Below are 18807 nucleotides of genomic sequence, written 5' to 3' on the forward strand. Positions count from 1 at the left end.
GGGGGGGGGGGGCAGTAGCTGAGCGGCCAACAAACCAAGCTACCTTGAACTGACGGGTTAGCCAGGCGATTGATGTATTCTGACAGACACAGGCAAGCAGGAACAGTGTACAATTCATCAAAACGCTGTGTCTTTCCCCTGTCAATACTTGACATGCATGTCTTCTTCTATGAAAGGCCAGGTATCAAGCAAATCTGTCAGAGGTGGCAAAGTCAATGTCGAGGTGGCATACTGTACACCTCTGCAGGAACACAAATGTAAGCTTTAAGACAGCATTACAAATATTTGAGTTGTGTAAAACGTGTGGTGAGAAGAATGTCAACGTCTTCTTGTGTACTTCTACTACAAAATCTACCCCATTTAAATTACACCAAATCTCCTCATGTTGTTTTCTTTTTTATTTCTATATCTTCTTTCCTTCTATTTCTATTTGCCCTTGATCACTTGTTACCCTACTTTGCTATATCTCCTCCTTACCCCAGTCCAGCACAGATCATCAATCCTCTTGATATTATCATTGTTTTTAAAGGCCCACATCAGGCCTCAATCAGATTTAAGCTAATTGTCCTAACAGGTCGCTGGTACAGCTGAGCACAGCTGTGCAACAAATCTATACCCACTATAACCTCCTCACTTGACCTTACTAGCTGTGTTTTTTAAGGAGATACAGGCTTAGGGGACACAAACTGGTGCACACTATGCTCAAATACATGGAGGCAAAGATGTGGCGCAAGCTTTGTCTACTGCGAGCTTAGTTCCTCGCATGAACAAGGGTGGGCACAGAAGGTCTCGCTAACACAAATTCATGAAAGAAATGTGTTTTAACAGAAAACTGTTTGGTCAGCCAAGCGTGCTATAACAAGCTATGATAACAAACTATATCACCCCTGGATGGTGAGTGGAGAATTTAATCTAAAAAAATCTAATATCAAGCATTCAAACAATAAATGAAAAAGGGCATAAGAGAATTTCAGCTGCAGACATTTCATCATCAAAACACAGAAATATATAAGAGCACAGTGATTTCACCAGCAAGAAAATGATGTTTCAAGAATATATAACCCCTGCTGTGCATTTAACTATTTGTGTTAGATTACCTTGACATCTCCTGGATTGGAATTTACTCTATGACTTGCTTATGAATTGTTCCATGTAGAGGTTATGAAAAGCAGCAGAGGACTAAATTAATAACATTAAAAATCTGATGGATGTGTTGAAGCATTTGTTGCACCATGTTTAACAATAGGCTTCATCATCTTCTACACATATTTGTGCTGTGTGTGAGGGTAAACTGTCAGAACAGAAGTAGAGCAGTAAAATACATGAGCAGATCATTCTTGTGTGCTGACATTTCCAGTAAGATCTGGAGAGCCGATGGTTCCTACCTGTGCTTAATGATACTCTATGCACTTGGTGCTATTGACTGCAGGTATGTGGGCAGTGGGGACTGAAAGCAATGAATACACAGGGATTACTTTGGCCTGGGCAGTGGAGTCCTACAGTTTGCCTGTAGATTAGATGAAAGCAACACAAATTTTCACAGTATGGATTTCTTGAGGTGAGTTTTTATTATATCACAGAATCCCTTATGAGAATGATAATGAATAAATGAGAGATTAATATGAAAAAGACATGCAACAACATCTAGCAGAACATTTTTTGACCTGTAGAGCCACCATGTGGCAGCAAATGGTACATCACCGCCAACATGGATCAAACAACTGTCTCACTGACCAGCCAACAAACAGCAGTAAAAGTAGACTTAAAATGTATCTAGCAGACATAACATACGGCCAATTATGTTTCAGCCTTAAACTGCCTGTGTGTGTGTGTGTGTGTGTGTGTGTGTGTGTGTGTGTGTGTGTGTGTGTGCGTGCGTGCGTGCGTGCGTGCGTGCGTGCGTGCGTGCGTGCGTGCATGTGTGCGTGTGGTGTTGGTATTCACAGCTGAAACGTAAAAAACTATTAGAGTATACAAATAAAAAGCAGTTGTCAGTTAGGGAGCAAGGCATCTTGTTTCACAGTGAGAGTGAAATAAGAAGGGGGCAGACACCCATGGTGACCTTCTCAATACGCGGGCCTGAAATTAGTAGTGTTCCTGCCGTAAGCAGGCAGCCTCCACTCTGTCAAAAGAAAACTAATACCATCACCCTCTGAACACACTGGATGCTAGTAGCATTTATGTGGCACTGATAGGTCACCTTGCAAAACCTGAGCAATGACAGTGAAGAAACTGAGACAATTAAGGAAATTGTCATAAATAAGTGTGGGGGAGAGGTGACATAGGAGGTTGTTGCCAACAAGTTGTGACGCGATGCTGTGACTCACAAAATATTAACAAAGACTGTGTTGGCTGGTGGTGGCTTGTCTTCATGACTTATGGAAATTAAAGGCACAACTTAAGTCAGTGCGAGCCATGGAGTTTATCTTTTTTAATGGGTTTCTTCTGAGGAATGAGTGAGATGGTACTTTGGTTTAAAGGGGGCTGCAGACTTATGTATGTTAATGTAGGCATTGAAAATGAGAAGTCATGAGCCCTTGGCCTCTTTTACATAAGGAATAGACCATATTTAAACGCAACACTAAACCCTTAAGAGTCACGCCGCTTGAGAACAAAAGCAGTCGCCCTGAATTGCTGGACGTCTGCACTCTGAGTAGATCAGATCTCAACCACACTAATCTATTTGTGTTGACAGCTCCTGACAGCTCAAGTGCCATTTGTATCTGTATGGTCTGGATCAGTCAAACAGAGGTGTGTTTTCTTCCAAGCCCCAAAACAAGGCCTCGTCTAGATTTCATTCTGTCATACTGAAGAACAGAGAGGAGTTGTCCGCCGCTCTGCACCCTCCTCCAGGAAGTGGATGGCTCAGTCAGCGACAGGCTAAGGGAACATGTGTTATACCTCTGAAGTGACAGTGTAATTAACCTCTCATGGTGTTGGGAAGGGGAGTTCGGAGCAAGACCTGGTGTACCTGTTGGTCCCCGATGGTTACGGTTGCCAGCAGACACTGGGTCAATGCAGAGCATCACCAAGGCAACAAGGAAGGCCACCTGCCAAGGCCAAGCTGACCTCCCCCTCAGTTTCATCCTGAGAGGAGAGGAGAGGAGAGGAGAGGAGAGGAGAGGAGAGGAGAGGAGAGGAGAGGAGAGGAGAGGAGAGGAGAGGAGAGGAGAGGAGAGGAGAGGAGAGGGCAACGAGGGAGCAAAATGGGAAGAGGAAGAGGGCATGAGAAGAGGTTAGAAACACCCCCCCCTAAAAAAAAACAAAAGCAAAAAGGACAGCACAACAAACAAAAAGTATTGCTTTTTAAACAATCAGAAACAATGTGAGGTGAGTTGGCAAAGGTCAACAGAAAAAAAATTAGAAGACCTGAGGAAAGTTTTCTTACAGCACACATACACATACTGCAAGAAGAGTTGGTAAAGGCTATTCATCAGTACCACTGCGCTACCAGCATCCTTCTATGCCGAGTATTACATTCGGGTTAACTCTTCCAATTTTCTTGTGGCAGCAGCAAATTAAAAAAATTTGTCATGATAGGTGAGTTCAGCACAGAAATTTTAACATTACTTTAATTCTTGTTATTCGACAGGTTACTTTCTTAAATCATTAATTCGTCTTGTTAATGTCAAAAACTATTGAACAAAATCATCAAAAATTCTCAGAGCTGAAGCTGATTTCTTTTTATCAGTCCAAAGACATTCTGTTATCATATATGATGAGGATGGGCAGCAAATTCTCACATCTGGGCATCTAGAATGAATGAATAACTGTAATTCCTTTGCCAAAAAAAGAAACAGTTATTTAGTTATCAATATTTCTTATTGATTATTAACCAGTTAAATGAAAATTGATAGAAAACAATTGTGATGATTAATTGTTTCTATTTGTTGAACTGATTCCAGGTCTGAAAATGTGAATTTGTTTGCTTTACATTTATATAAATCCAAAATCTGTTGGTTGGACAAAGCAAGCCACCTAAAGACATCATGTTGAAATAGGAATTTGCCATTAGTACGTTATTATACGTCATTAGCCATTACGATCATTTATAGATGGAAGAATGACTTAATAAATTAAAAAAAAACGATAATCAACGATGAAAATAACACAGAAGTAGGTGTTTTTACTGTTTATGTCTTGCCTTCATGTGCATCTACACAAGATGTCATCTCACCTGTTGGTCGTCTCTGTCTCCCTTGGTCTCTCTCTTCCACTGTGCAGCTTCTCTATGGACAGCGGATATTGGCCATGGCTGCATTCACTGACACCTCGAATCTCCTCCTCCTCTTCCTCTTCCTGCTTCTCCTCTTCTTCACCTCAAACAGAAGAAGCCTCTGGAGAAAGAAAGTACAAAGACACTCTGTCAGAAAGGCCGGTCTGCCCTGGGGTTCCTCAGTGGCCTCCAATGGCCTTGTATGAAGGTCTGCACACACACACACACACACACACACACACACACACACACACACACACACACAGGGTAGAGATGTGAAGGCCTAGATTCTGTCAGATCCATTGTTTACAATAGGTTCACCTACCCCCAGGCTGAATGTGATCCCCAGTCTAGACATCACACACAGCCCCCTTTCTCTCACGAACATTGACACACTCTGTCATGTACATACACATAAACATGGACACAACTAAAAATTAAACTGATTCCAAAATGTGTGTGGGGGGGGGGGGGGGACCTGCAGTACAGCCTCTTACCAAACATTCACCAGCAACAAATCAGATGATTAAACAAGCCATGAACACAAGTTTTCTCTCTCTCTCCACACACACGAAGACGCGCACACGCATAGTAGCTTACATTTACACAGTGTTCGCAAGGTAAATCCAAAGCCTATCGGAGAACAGCTGGATAGACTCCCCCTAATTACAGCTGAGTGACAGCTTGTGATGCAAGTGAACTTCTACACACTTCCATATGCACATAGAGTAAATTACCATCCCGCCGTAAGAATGTGTCAACACACCTCTCTTTACAAAGGGATGAACTCTGCAATCTAAATGAAAGACAACAGATTCACATTAATAACAAAATGTTCTCCTCTCCTCGATCCTTCATTATTCATCAGAGCTCATTGGCATGCAGCTCAGTCCTCTAATATGGTGAAAAACTTCCTGGGAAGGTATGAGCTCCGACCAAGCCTGACAGCTCTCCTGAGCCATCTGTGTAGTGCCACTGCCCCCTAGTGGGGAAGAAACCAACAGCAAGGGCACACAAATCTGTCAAAGATCGAGCAGATGCCTCAGGAACAAACATTTGTTTCTACACAAGTGTGAAACTAGCAGGGGAGTGTGAAACAAGTTAATGGATACTGTTTGTGACCGTTACCAAAAGATAAATAATCCTGCAAAGCACCAGTGATGCAGGTTTAGCGAGAAAATGATAACCTCATTTTTTGAGCTTGTCAAAAGAGAAGGCGGTGTCAGATAATGAAAGTAGATGAAAGGAAAGACTATGGAAAGTAAAATAAAGAAATGAATGAGCAGTCAAGAAATGTAATCATCTGATGTATTATGTTAGAAGATACACACTGCAGTTTAAGTAGGGAATGTTTGAATATGTGAAGGTCTCAGTTTATGCCTCTGCAGAAGAAATGGAATGCAAATGTAGACACATCATTAGTCCTGTAAAGTGATTGAGTGCTGCCCTCACATCCATACAGTATTCATTTGTGTATTTTAGGTTTTGCATTTGTGTGTAAATCACTATTCATGTACTTATGTGTCAGTGTGTCTGATTCATTTTAGTACAGTATGCAAAAAGTGTGCAAGGTGCATGTGCAGTGTGGAGTGATTAGGCATGCTGCATGGCTGCACAGAAGCCCATTTCTTATTCCCTTTTTAAAGGCTAGGCCATGGCAGGCATTTTTATCAGCTTTGTTCTCTGATACACTCATTAAAAGATCACTATTGTGCATGTCTGTGTGTGTGTGTGTGTGTGTGTGTGTGTGTGTGTGGTCTCCCCAGATGCTGCTCATTGGGACTCAGGGGACAAAACATCCCATCAGTCACAGCAATGTTGTCACCTTTTCTGGGTCTCACATACCACAGATTGTGGCCTTTTAACAGAGTAATAAATACGTTAAAAAAAAAAAAAAGAACGAAAGAAAGAAAGAAAAATTACAATCTGTGCTCATATTAATGAAGAAAATCTCATACATACATTTCTAGAGCGGAGATGCAAGTCACTGAAAAGGCACAAGTGTCCCTGGGGGCATTATGTTAATGGTGTTAGAGGTGTGTGTGTGTGTGTGTGTGTGTGTGTGTGTGTGTGTGTGTGTGTGTGTGTGCGCGCGCTGCGCGCGGGGTGTAGGGGGTTCAGCTGGTCATCATGGCTGTGAGGAGTTGTTGGACACGCACGCACAACCAAATAGAGCACAGACATACTCAAGATTATCTGAGAACATCAAGACTCATTCATTCTGAAACTATCCCTCCTTCTGTATCACCATCTCCGTCATCGCTCTCACTGTGTGCCTTTGAGGGGCTGACTTGTGCCATTTCTTGCAATAATCACACAAGAGTGACACGGGGGCTCATTGGCATGCACTGAAACAATCCCACCTCTGCCACAAATATATCTGCGCGCCCTGCATCATCATACAGCATCATCTGTCAGCACTCTGCGAGCACACAATGCACGATCACAAACATATGTACATGAATTTGAAGAATTATACTTCTGCATACAGTCTCTGACCTCATCTGCCGCATCAGGAAACATGTTTGATATGCATCAAAAACGAAACAGTGTGACACTTTCTGTATGATGGGGCTTTTACTGACACTTTTCTGTTTGTCAGTCACAGAGATTATAGTATTTGTCAAGGCAGTACAGGAAGTTCCTGCTCAGCAGAATGGCGAGGAATAGAAACCACACCATTACTTGATAACCTCAGGGTCACCTGTTCAGTATGTAATAGAGTTCATCGCCAGGCTTCTGTGAATACCCCTGCATTGTCCCAAATGGATAAAGTGCTGATTATCAGGATTGATGACAAAAGAAGATTTGTATCTGTTCGAGCCTTTAAACACAAAAAAAATAACAATAAAAATGAACAGGATGAAATTAATATAAGAATTAACTGAGCATATTTTATACTCAAATTATGATCAGCTTCTTTAAAATTTTAGGAACCCAAGGCCATTCCTCCTGAGCTCCATTCAAAGCATTTGTGGTCCCAGTACTGACACAGCTCTGAGTAAAAAAAAAAAACAACATTTGGCTGTCCAACACTATACTGTAGGATGCAACCGGCACTGAAGGCATATTACAGTTCAGCTGATATATTGGCTTTATAAGGCAGACAGTGGCTTTATTATAACACTGTAAAATACTGCCCGCAGGGTCATGTGGTGAAGTTGATGCTTGATCATGACCGATTACATAAAAAGTCTTACAGCTAAATTTTTGCCCGGCATTTTATTTTTCTTAAGAAATAATTTTTACAAATTATTCAAAGACAGTGTTAAATGTCCTGTTTCTTCTATTTAACAGATAAAGTGGATTATCTACCCTGAACAGCAGCTAAATCTGGTAAAATCCTGTTATGTAACTCTAAATGCCATTTTGCAGCCCTTTTTTCTTTAACAAGAACAGCTTTTCACTCTGAAAAACATTGTTTTTACTTGGAAATTAAAACCATTTCCATCAAATAAGGCAAAAAAGAAAGAAAAAGAAACATATTGATCCCAGACACAGCAACGAGTTCTTAGGTTGAACTCCAGTGTGTGAAAAAAGAAGAAAATGAATGAGATTGAAGACCACACAAGCATCACACTAGTATCTCAGTATGCCGATTTTCTCTGCCCAGACACAGACCAAGCAGACAAAAAGCATATCAGTGTAAAACAAAGTGCATCTCCCCGAGGCGGAAAGATATTGAAAATGAAACAGGCAAAAGCACAAAGCCCAACGGAATCTCATGTGAAGCGTTTCAGATTTCTGCCGATATGCACAATATTAACATTCAGTTAAGGTGTGTAACGTTCTGCTTCTGTGTATTTGTCCGCCACCAGCTCTATGCCATTACAGCATGTTGTTCCATGCTATTTCTTTTGGGTTGCTGAGTAGACAGAGAGGGTGTGCGGCCACACACAAATGCACAGTATTACACACACACAGCAACACGATGTACAAACTTAAATTAACACAGCAGTATGTATTCATAAGGTACACTCCCTTACATTTTTCTCTTCCCGGTTCAGCCTGATATTTTCCTAGTTCTTTTTTGTTCCTCATCTCTCCATACATCAGTGTGTGTTTATGTTTCCCTCCACTCCTCCCTCTAACAGTTGCAGATATGTATCTCTGTTTTATTTTCTGTCTGCTACAGAAAGAAGTCAATTTAATCCCAATGCAAATTCTAAACAGATCCCAACAATTGTTTTTCTCCAACTTGTAAATGAAGAAGACATATTTGACATGGGACTCAAAAACATGACATGCACGAAAACCAAATCACAATTCTACATCAATATTAAATTAGAATATATTCAAGTAAAATTTAAGTTAATATAGTAAATTTATTCATGACTCATTTTAGGGAATTTCATGTCTGTGGTTATGACAATGTTGATATCATATACTAATGAAAATGAGAATGAGAATTCCTTTAACATAATACTCTAAAACCATGATGAACAATATTTCGATAATCTGAGGTAGAATCTGCATGAAAGTGTCCATAATTGTGGAGTAAAAACTACATTGAGTTGCTTTGTATGGCACACAGCACCTGAACGTTCATAATATTATATACGAGTACAGTGTAGGGGAAAAAGTCAGAAGCATTCTGAGAGACACATAATAATACTGAACCCGTTTACTGCCGTCCATCCACACACCTCCTCCAATGTATTGTTTCCTCCTATAAACCAACAAGCAATTAAGTAGGAGATCCTCTGTTTGGTGAAATGGGCAGATGGGGAGAAAGAGAGGAAAGAGAGTTGTGATGGAAAGTCTGAATTCAGGACCATTACCTGGCTCGGATATTGACTGCAGAGTTCAGAGAATGGCCCTGGCACTAAGGTACCATTACAGCTCAATTGATCGGCCTGCACTTAAGTCTAAATCCCACCTTGTTGCACCAGCCATCGTCTCAGGATCCAGTGACCACAGAGTAAATGTGTGTTTGGGGGGCGGAATGGGGGGGACATGTGGAATAGGCTAGAAAATGAATCTATTTTTATGTACCATATTCTTTGGTGTTTTCCGAGCTTGCTCTTTGTCTCCCCACCACATCCTTCTCTCAGCACTTCCCTTACTTCCGCGCTCTCTCTTCCCCTCCCTCACTTTCAGACATAGAAGTCAGAAATGATCTGAATCCCAGTTCATGTGTCAAAACATGCAACCAGTCACTCTCGGGATTCTGGACTCAAGTCTCCAGCTAGCAATCGCAGACTCTGTTCAAAAATGCACATGTGGGGTTCACATTTTGATTTCTTGTCTACCTATGAGCAGAAAGCTTAGTCGAGCAGGAGTATTTGTTACATGCCTCGGTGTTGCTGAATGTACCTGTCACATTCCCACGTTGCCAACAAGTCTAATTAAAGTGTTTTAACAGACTCTTCCACTGAAGCAGAGCAGGTGGAGAGAGAGACTACTTGTTTTATAAAGGGGGAAAAGTGCAGACACTAACAGGCTAATAAACATCGGCTCACTAACACAACAAGTCGGTGGCCGAGGCCCGGTCCCTGGTTTCCTCTTTACAAGCTGGTCGGTTAAAACAAAGACAGCCAGCATGGGCCGATATAGCTCAGAGAAACCCTCCTCAGAGCTGCTGACGGACAGAGGTATGGTCCAGCCCGTAAATCTGCCGCACTCTAATAAAGCAATAGAAGCCCATTAAAAGTCAGTGTCCCTCAGCGGGGGAAGATGGATGGAAAGGTGGAAAGGAAAAGGAGACACTTTAAGATGACTGTACACACCCACACCCATTTTGGCAGGCTGTGTTCCTTTCTCCTCTTCAGACAGAACTAGACATCTGCAATATCGATGCCTTTCTCCTGTTGTTACTCCTCTTTTATTCTTGCTAGCTGTAGCTCAATTTTGTAATAAAAAAAAAACAAGTCAACACTTATTTAGAATGGCGAGTTGCATCTTTATGTACTGTTCTGCTCACTCAAGCTCTCTGTCTCCACCAGTGATCTGCCTTCCTGCAAGAATGATTTAATGCCAGCCCTTGTGCACATCAGAACATGCACATTTAAAAATTGTATTTTCATTGTATGCACAAATACAAATCTAAAGTTGCTTTTATTTGTTGGAAAAGTACTAATCATAGAGTTAATGTTAGGATTAGGACAGAAAAATAATGCAAAATGTAGCCTATTTTGATCTAAATGTTTGTAACATGAAGAACTATTTTCATATATATATCTGTAAACCAAACTTTTTTGTTTGGCGTGTGCTCATTTCCATCCTTACTTTATCCTTCCTTTGTCCATACTGTCACTGTGAGCATCTGTTCTTTTCACCATCACTTCCCGTACTGCTCGTAAGGTTTTCCTGTCTACGCAACCTGTAGAAGGATCAAAACAAGGACATGTGGAGAACCAGAGCAGGGCAGGATGGAGACAACACACCCTGACCCAGTAATAAAACATTGTTTCTACCCAACCCAGCAACTGATCCCTCCACCTTTAAAAGAATAAGGAAAAGAAACAGACAAGAACAAAGTTTGTGTGTGTGTGTGTGTGTGTGTGTGTGTGTGTGTGTGTGTGTGTGTGTGTGTGTGTGTGTGTGTGTGTGTGTGTGTGTGTGTGTATGTGAAGCAGTATGTTTTAAGTCAACTGGACCTCTCTTTTGTGGCTGCTGGTATCGAATGGCGGCTGGGAGCCAAACAAAAGCAGGCTGAGGCCCTGACAGAAAGTCTCCTGAGAGCAGCAGCCATTCATTTTGTTTTGTGCCCAAATTATGATTAATGCAAAATAAACAACCTTGATGTGGAACCTGCTTTGATTTTCTATGAGCTCTGGCCTGTCTGTCGTAACCGCTCCTTTGACCCAGAGAAAAGCACTGAACACTCACTTGAAGCCCAACTCTGGTCATCACGACGCTTTCACACAACCGCTTTATTTTAACACACTCACAGGTGAAGAAGCACCCTCACTGCTGTGTTCACAACCTCCTCTCTCACATACACACACACACACACACACACACACACACACACACACACAGTTTTTTTCTGTTTCTACACATCCATACAGGCACAGACACTTTTATATGCAGACAAACTGACATCTTGATTATATCAGTCCCCTCTGCTGCTAATGACCAGCTTGCGCGTAATTATATTAATTACCGTACGTGCAACGCCTGTCAATTGGCTAGTCAAATGAAGAGAGCTGGAAAGGGGAAAGGGAGTGAAAGAAAGGGAAATTAAGAAAACTCCAGTCGGGCTGGAGACAGTTGACTGACTGGCAGAGTAGAAGGAAAGGAAAGGAGAAAGAGAGAAGGCAGGAAAATAGAGTGGGAGACAGCAAGCGAGAGACGAAGACAGAGAGCTGGGGGAGAGAGAAGGAGAGGAAGCCTGATCAATTGTTCATTTTACAAAGTCACTGAGACGTGTCAGCAGTGTCAATAAGTGAATTAATTTGTCTGTGAGTCTCCGGAGCATGACACCATATCACTCTGCTCCCCTGAGCCAAGCAGGGCCTCTAACTTCTACTCAAGCTTTAACAAAGCAATTCCATATAGGGATCATACACAGATGCCAGGAGCAGATCTGCAGACACAGAAACATTTTCATACAGTTAAAGCGCTACTTCGATGCTTCCCACCATACATAGACTCCAACTTACACTCATTTCCTGGAGACTTATCCTAACATTAACTCTCATCCCTTACATGCTTTATTACAACCGTAGCTATAACCATAACCAAAAAACAAGTCTCATCCTAAGATTTAATGGGTTTTCTTGAAGGGGTTAGGTTTTTGCTCTCAAAGTGGAGGTGAATGCCCAAAAGGTAATTGAGTGAATTCAGTTTTGAGTGAACTTAGTGCTGCTGATACAAACAACTTCTAAGTGTAATGGGAATGGGAGGTATTCCTTGGGAGCAATTTGTGAAACAACAATTAAACAAGAATGTTGATGGTTTACAGTAAGTTAATATTTTGGCTATGTACACACACACACACATAACAATCATTCATCCTCATCTGAGCAGCCATCCGCGAGGGAGGCTATTGTCTACTGATAACTGACATCAGTCAGCCACCAAGAGGGACCCTCGACTGCTGGCTGCCTGCTGTTTTCATTACAAAGCCATCACCTCAAGCGCACACACACACACACACACACACACACACACTTGCACAGACGGAGACATACTCTCACTCACTCCTCTGACAAATGTAGCCTCGGTCCAGATAACCCATACCCCCTCACTGTTGAAGCATTCTCTTACACATTCAGTCAATCCAGCCTTCTGTTCAGCTCACACCCACATCGGGCAGTGGCTTCCCCTCTGTTGTTTTTTTCATCTCTTCCTCTCCTCTGCAACCCGTCCACTACTTCCCCTCCCCTTTTATTCTCCCCATCCCACAGGTTTAAACCCTCTTTCCCCCCTCAAGAGCTGCAGCGCTCTTTGAGGGCTGCTGTGTTGACCGCCCCGGGCTCTGCCACCATCGCACCACTTCCTCGCCGCGGCTTCATAGCGGACCCACACAGCACAGCACGCTGGGAGCTTTTCATAATCTCACAAACACACTCACACTGTCACTCACGGTTACCAGCACATCTGCCAGCTGCCAGAGGGGAGTGAACAGAGATACACTGTCTCTAGAAGAGACACAGACACACACATACACACACACACACACACACACACACACAAGGGGAGGCAGCAGATTGCGTCCAAGGTGATAGATAGAGCACTGTGGGAAGGAACTGTGCCTGTTCAATTACAATCATTACTATCACTTAGGGAGATTTGTCATGGTCAAAGTGAGTCTGAACTGCGGAGAAAATCACCTTGAGGCCTGTGGGGCGGTGTTATTTTCAGTTTTTGCAAAAGGATTACGACATCCTCGAAGCTCTTCTCCAATTGAAAATGACTCAAATTAAACATAAATGAATTACAAATTCCAAACAGATGTTTAAAAAAAAATTATATCTCAATGGTACATGACTGATCCCTTAAAAGCACTTGACACGTAATGAACATTAATCCACTAACCCTCAATCTGTTGACTGTTTTTCAAGACATTGGCGGAGTAAACTTTGAATGTTGCTGCTGTGTCTTTCACTGTCTTTTTCTGGGCTGGACAGAAGGAGCCCTTGTGGCGGTGTGAGCTGTCACTCAATGCAAGACCTGTTAGATGGAATTAGAGGGAGTCTGGATGGTGGTTATGGTGCCGCAAGGGAAACCAAGGCCTCCCTGTCACTGGGTGACTGACAAAGGAGGGAATGGAGGACAAGGAACTCACACAGCTGTGGAGCTTCAACATGAGACCTTTGCTGTCTGGACCAGCTGGAGCCTTGCTCTTACAAAATGATGGATGTGTGGATTCAGAGCATTGCGGATTCGATCAACTGTGCTTTTAGTCTATTTTTATTTATATGCAAAGGAATGTATGTCAATTACCTTATATACACAGGCAGCAACACCTCGGTGGCCATGTGTTTAGTGCATGATCCCTATAGTAGTTATAAATTGAGCATGCATTGGGTTACAGAGGCCTAAACTCAGTCCAAGCCACTCCACACTTAATAATCACATGCTACCATCCTGGCCTGTTGGCAACAGCTGAACTTTACCCTTTCTTAATACAAGGTCGTGACCTCGGTCCAGTTGTGGTTTTGCAGGTAAAACAAGAAAGAGATACACACCATGCTTGCACTCATTGATTCTATATCTCTCTTTCCTCCATTAGAGTCATGGATCTCCTGTATGAGAAGACACATCAGTCCCAGTGTGGGCTTTTTTGAAGTTGGGTTCATGATTGAAGGGGTGATTTTCCTCTGCTACTGCGTGACGCCTATTCATGCGCTCTGACTCAATAGACCCAGAAGCTCCCTAAAATGAAAAGCTGTCCAGGACACTGTCACTTACAAATGAGAGGCCTTTCTCTGTCTCTGCCCATGACATGAAAGAAGGCCTCTCCTCCCCTCTTCTCTGGTCCTTTTCTTCTCCTTGTCCTCTCTTATCCTCCTTGGGAAGTATCTACTCATCACAGTCAACCTATTAATGCCAGTGTGAGTGTGTGTGGAGGTGATCTCCAATCTGTCACCTCACCAGTCCAACATGCCTAATTCCTGTTTATTAATCTAGTATATCACCCAGAATGCATTTCACACACACATCATCGTCTCACACCTGCAGTGTTTTTTCTCCCTCACACATAAATACACATAAGCACATACATTCCATTGTGCAGAGTTCCTGCTCACAACACACGTCATATCTCATAGGCTGTCTATTCTCTCTCTCACACACACACACACACACACACACACACACACACACACACCTCTTTGCCTCGCCTCATCTTACAAATATTTCTGTCTCTCCAGCTCATTTCTCTCGCCTACTTGTTCTCCCTTCCCTCCGCGCTGCCGTCGGTCGCCTCTCTGCTTGGCTGTGTCCTCATGCACAATCACAAATGCACACAATCCATTCCCCCTCATTCCCAGCCAGTCATCCCGAACAGCTCTCTGTGGGGTAAGTAGATTCGAGGCTGTTGAGACATGCAGAGCCGAATAGCCTTCTGAGGATACTTGCTGTCCCACCGCTTGGAGCTGCTGTATAGAAAGGAGGGAGTGAACCTAGAGTGAGGAGTAATTGCCTAGCGTGTGAATATTGTATATGTGTGTGGATCTGTGAAATGGGTGGCTGGGGAATGGGTGGGGGGGATTAAGGCTATGGAAAAGGGGTGACAAAGACAGACGAAAAGCCATCCACCGCGGACAGGCGCACAGATATCTGAGTGACACCCTCATACAGGTGTTTGTCACAATGTGTGAGTGAGTGTGTGGTGGATGGCTGGATGACAGAGGGTCATGTTGGAGAGAGTAATCTCCCCAGGATTAAGAGTGCTGCTCCTGTGTTAATGTGACTGTCAATGAGAATTAAGTCCCTGGAACGATTCTCTCCACCGGGCTCTTCTCTCCCTCTCTCCTCTCCTGTCCGCCCCGTCACGCTAATGACACCACTTTCTGTGGAGTGCCAGTGCCGCGCGCTAAAAAACAATGGGGAAATAATTACACTCTCTCAATACAGTACAAATTGCAGAGCCGAGCTGCGGGACGGCGAGAGATATAAACGAAGAGGGAGAGGGAGGGGGGGGAAAGGGGGGGGTGGGGGAGGGAGGGGTGGAGACAAGGATGACTAACAATTACAACACGATAGGGGTTGGGTCTCATTACTGCGTCCATTAACATGCACCAAGTAATTTTCCCTTCTTAGTTTGTGTGTGCGCATGAGAGAGAGAGAGAGAGAGAGAGAGAGAGAGAGAGAGAGAGAGTGTGTGTGTGTGTGTGTGTGTGTGTGTGTGTGTGTGTGTGTGTGTGTGGGTGCGCGCGCGTCTGATAGAGTGTGGCCATTGGGTTCTGCAACACACCTCCCTGCTCCCGTGCGCAATCTGCCCGGAGAACCCGGCGGCACCTCATCTCTCTCCCATATGTCTGAGTTCCGCGCGCTCTCTCCTCAATCCCCAGCCGATCACAATCCATGCAAAGCGATTAGAAGGCGCGTGAAAGGAGCCTGGTCAGCGGATCACTCCCGCGGAGCACTCAATAGGTGCTAAGCAGCGGCGAGCTCCGACCGATCGCTTTTTTAACCTCAGTGATGAAACACTGCATCAATCTCACCTCAATCTTCCGCGGTCTCACCGACAGCACGCGCCAAACACGGTCAGCGGAACTGACGGCCGTTTGAATTGGCTCATAATGTGTTCCATTTTTATGCAACAAGGCAATCACGCGCCGAAGGGGAAAGGAGGCACTCGGAGATCAGTGATGCTTTCTCTGGAAATTCCGCTGTTCTTTTAAGAAACCGTTCCTCAGCAAATTGTGTTCGCTGCGCTCCGAGCCAAGAACATAAAAGTTGCTTTCAGTTCGCCAGTCATTTAGCGAGTCAGCCAGTCACCACCCCATCTCTTCCTGCTGCCCATGGAAAAATGTTCCACATATCTAAAGACAAAGTACCCCTCTGACCCCATCCTCTATTCATTAGCCTATTGACCGTGCGCCAAGAGAAAAAAACAGGGAATATAGAACGTGAATTTATACTAATTGAATCTGAAGAAAAAACACCACCTTACCCAAATCTATAACCTTGATGGCATGATCACTGGGAGCTGTAAAAAGATCCAGGTGAGACAGCGCTTTGCCACTTTCTGTTTCAACTCCACGGATCTTGTTTTCCAGACTAAAAAGGGCAATCCTTTTGAGCCTCCTGTCCACGTCCCGGTGCCGGCGCACAGACAAGGGAATCAGGAGGGCTCCTGCTATGCCCAAGAACCAGCCCTCCGACACCGGGTGAGAAAACAGGGCTCGCGCAGTAGCGACGCGGTCCAATTTGCCATGATCTTGCCGAGTCTCCTCTCAAAACCAGACTGAGAAGAAAGTCACCAGAAGTGCGTAATTCCTCTAAAGCGAGACCGGAATGATGTTTTTGGCGAACACTCCACACAAGTTCATCCCCTTACATGAGTCTGTCACACAAAGGCGTTATGGTCACCGGAGAGATGCTGATGGGAGTGATGGTATAGTGATGCAGGAGTGATAGTTGCTCTCCCGTCGCTCCTCCCGAGCAGGGATCGATTGGACATGAGAAATGCGATGCGAGCCCGTCTTCCCCATTCAGAACACGTGCAACAGCGCCCGCCCAGTTCACCAGCTCCCTAGTACACCCCTTTCTCCCTCACACTGATGTCATGTAGTTTACAAGTAGCCTGGACTGTAGGTCCGAGGAGAGATGGGATACATGACAGGTTTTTTGGTTTTTTTTAGACTGCAGAGTTCGTGTTAACAAGTTGTCTGTTCTCATGTTTGATTTCCAGAGTCTTAAAACGTGCAGGAATAAATTTCAGGAAATTAGTCAATTAGGCCTTTTCAATACATGTATGACATACATTGCAAAGTGGACATATAAATGATCCTTCAAAGAGAACTTAATGACATAGACTCCTTTTTTTTTTTTTTTTTTTTTTTTTACAAATATGCTTTCAAAGTTTAGTAGGCTTTTTAAATTTTCTCTGAACGTAGGCTTATCATTGATTTGTATGAGTTTGCCTAATAGTGATCACAAGCCACCGTGTAGCCTGTGTGTTCAGGAGGAGGTCTGATCACTGCCACTTCCCCTGACTGATTGATAGGTGCACAACTGCACAGGGCCGATGGACCCTCCTCATCAAATAATAGTCCTCTCGCCTCTACTTCGGTCATTTTACAGATGGTGTGTGGATATCATTGCTTGGGTTCTGCGCTCGGCGATACACGCGGATGATGTAAATCTACCCCTCCACCACTACCCTCACCCCCACCAAGATGTTAAACAGAATTTAATCACCGCAGCCTCTCCGTTACGCACCAGGAGACAGCCTATCAATTATTCCATCCCTAGAATATTCTAGTGTGTTGATGGCGATTGATTGCTTTGCGCTGTATTTGCAGTCGTTAAGATTTAGGGGAGGTCGATGTCTGCTAACGACCCAGGGTGAGGGGTATCTGATACATTGATATGTCTTCCTTGTTTACTTGTTGCCTGCATTGGGCCATACAATGGACCGTGTCAGTGGAGGCACTTTCGTTGGGAGTAAAGTGTCTTTAACTTAACAAAGCAAAGAAAGATATAGATGCAATATAATAATATTTAGGAACCACAACGGGGAGTAATCTGCCCTTAAACACCTTCGGACCATTTTTGCCACCTGTGCACAGAGAGCGAGCAAGTGCAGCATGTTGTTTCCAGCCGATTAATCTTTGCTTGAATCTATTACAAATCGATCTGTCTGGCTTTGAACTGGGAACAGATTCGACATTGATGTAGGTTTGCCAGGAGTGAGGTACATGCAGCCCTTTAGTTGTAAGATCCAGATAAAAACGTTAAAGCGTAATAAATATCTCTGTTTCAGCACAATAGACGCGCTGCATAGAAATTGAGGCAGCTGCAGAGCTCCGTCCTGCCCTGTCACTGGGCTTTTCTTTACTTTGCTGTAAAGCTGCTAATGCAGTTTGAGGACTAAATAGACTAAAGTGGTTTAACCGTGTAAACCAAAAGTAAGGACAAAAACAAACACCACAAAGTTAATAAAATATACTATAAATCCTGTCTGCACCGGCAGGGCGTTGAAGGCTATACACTACTGAACCCGTGTCCCATGGGGATCGGAGGCCTTTTATCTTAAAGGGAGGCAGCTAATGGATGCAACAGCTCATTGCATTTATCTCATCTATCCTTCTTTCAGGGGCCAGATAGTATCACAGGAAACCGCTGTGACGTAAACACTTTTCTGGACACCGTTGAACGGTGTGAAATTAAATTTACTTGCCTCAAACCTCCATTACAGAGGCATTTTTACAGAGCCATTAGTTTTCTTAAAATGTTTCACTATCCTTTCAGTGTTTGCATCTAAGCAGAAATGGCATGTTAAAGGTTGCAGAATCGTCCTAATATATTGCGGTATTGTGGAAAAGGAAGAGGATGAAGGCCTCTTGGCGTGTCATGTAACAGAGAACTGGGTTATAGGATCTCATCTGAAATTATTCCCCCAGTAACAGTCTCCCAGGGGAGAAAACATTAGGGAAATATCTGTTCATAACTTGAGGAATATTTCTTCC

At 43.5% G+C, this 18807-nt stretch overlaps 1 protein-coding gene across 1 annotated transcript in view; it reads right to left on the bottom strand.

Moving 5' to 3' along the window:
• tafa4b (TAFA chemokine like family member 4b) overlaps nt 1-16800 on the bottom strand; it is a 37284-nt gene extending 20484 nt beyond the window's left edge. The window contains exons 1-3 of the mRNA XM_069148263.1: nt 16287-16800; nt 4178-4337; nt 2972-3087 (exon numbers count right to left, since the gene is read on the bottom strand). Of these exons, the coding sequence (XP_069004364.1) occupies nt 2972-3086 (115 nt within the window). The 5' untranslated portion in view covers nt 3087; nt 4178-4337; nt 16287-16800. The remainder of the gene's footprint in view (nt 1-2971; nt 3088-4177; nt 4338-16286) is intronic.
• Nucleotides 16801-18807: the final 2007 nt, after the last annotated feature.

This window comes from Embiotoca jacksoni, unplaced genomic scaffold (genome assembly GCF_022577435.1).
Source record: "Embiotoca jacksoni isolate LCO1_2020_lvr unplaced genomic scaffold, fEmbJac1.0.p SCAF_1, whole genome shotgun sequence".
Taxonomy (NCBI): domain Eukaryota; kingdom Metazoa; phylum Chordata; class Actinopteri; family Embiotocidae; genus Embiotoca; species Embiotoca jacksoni.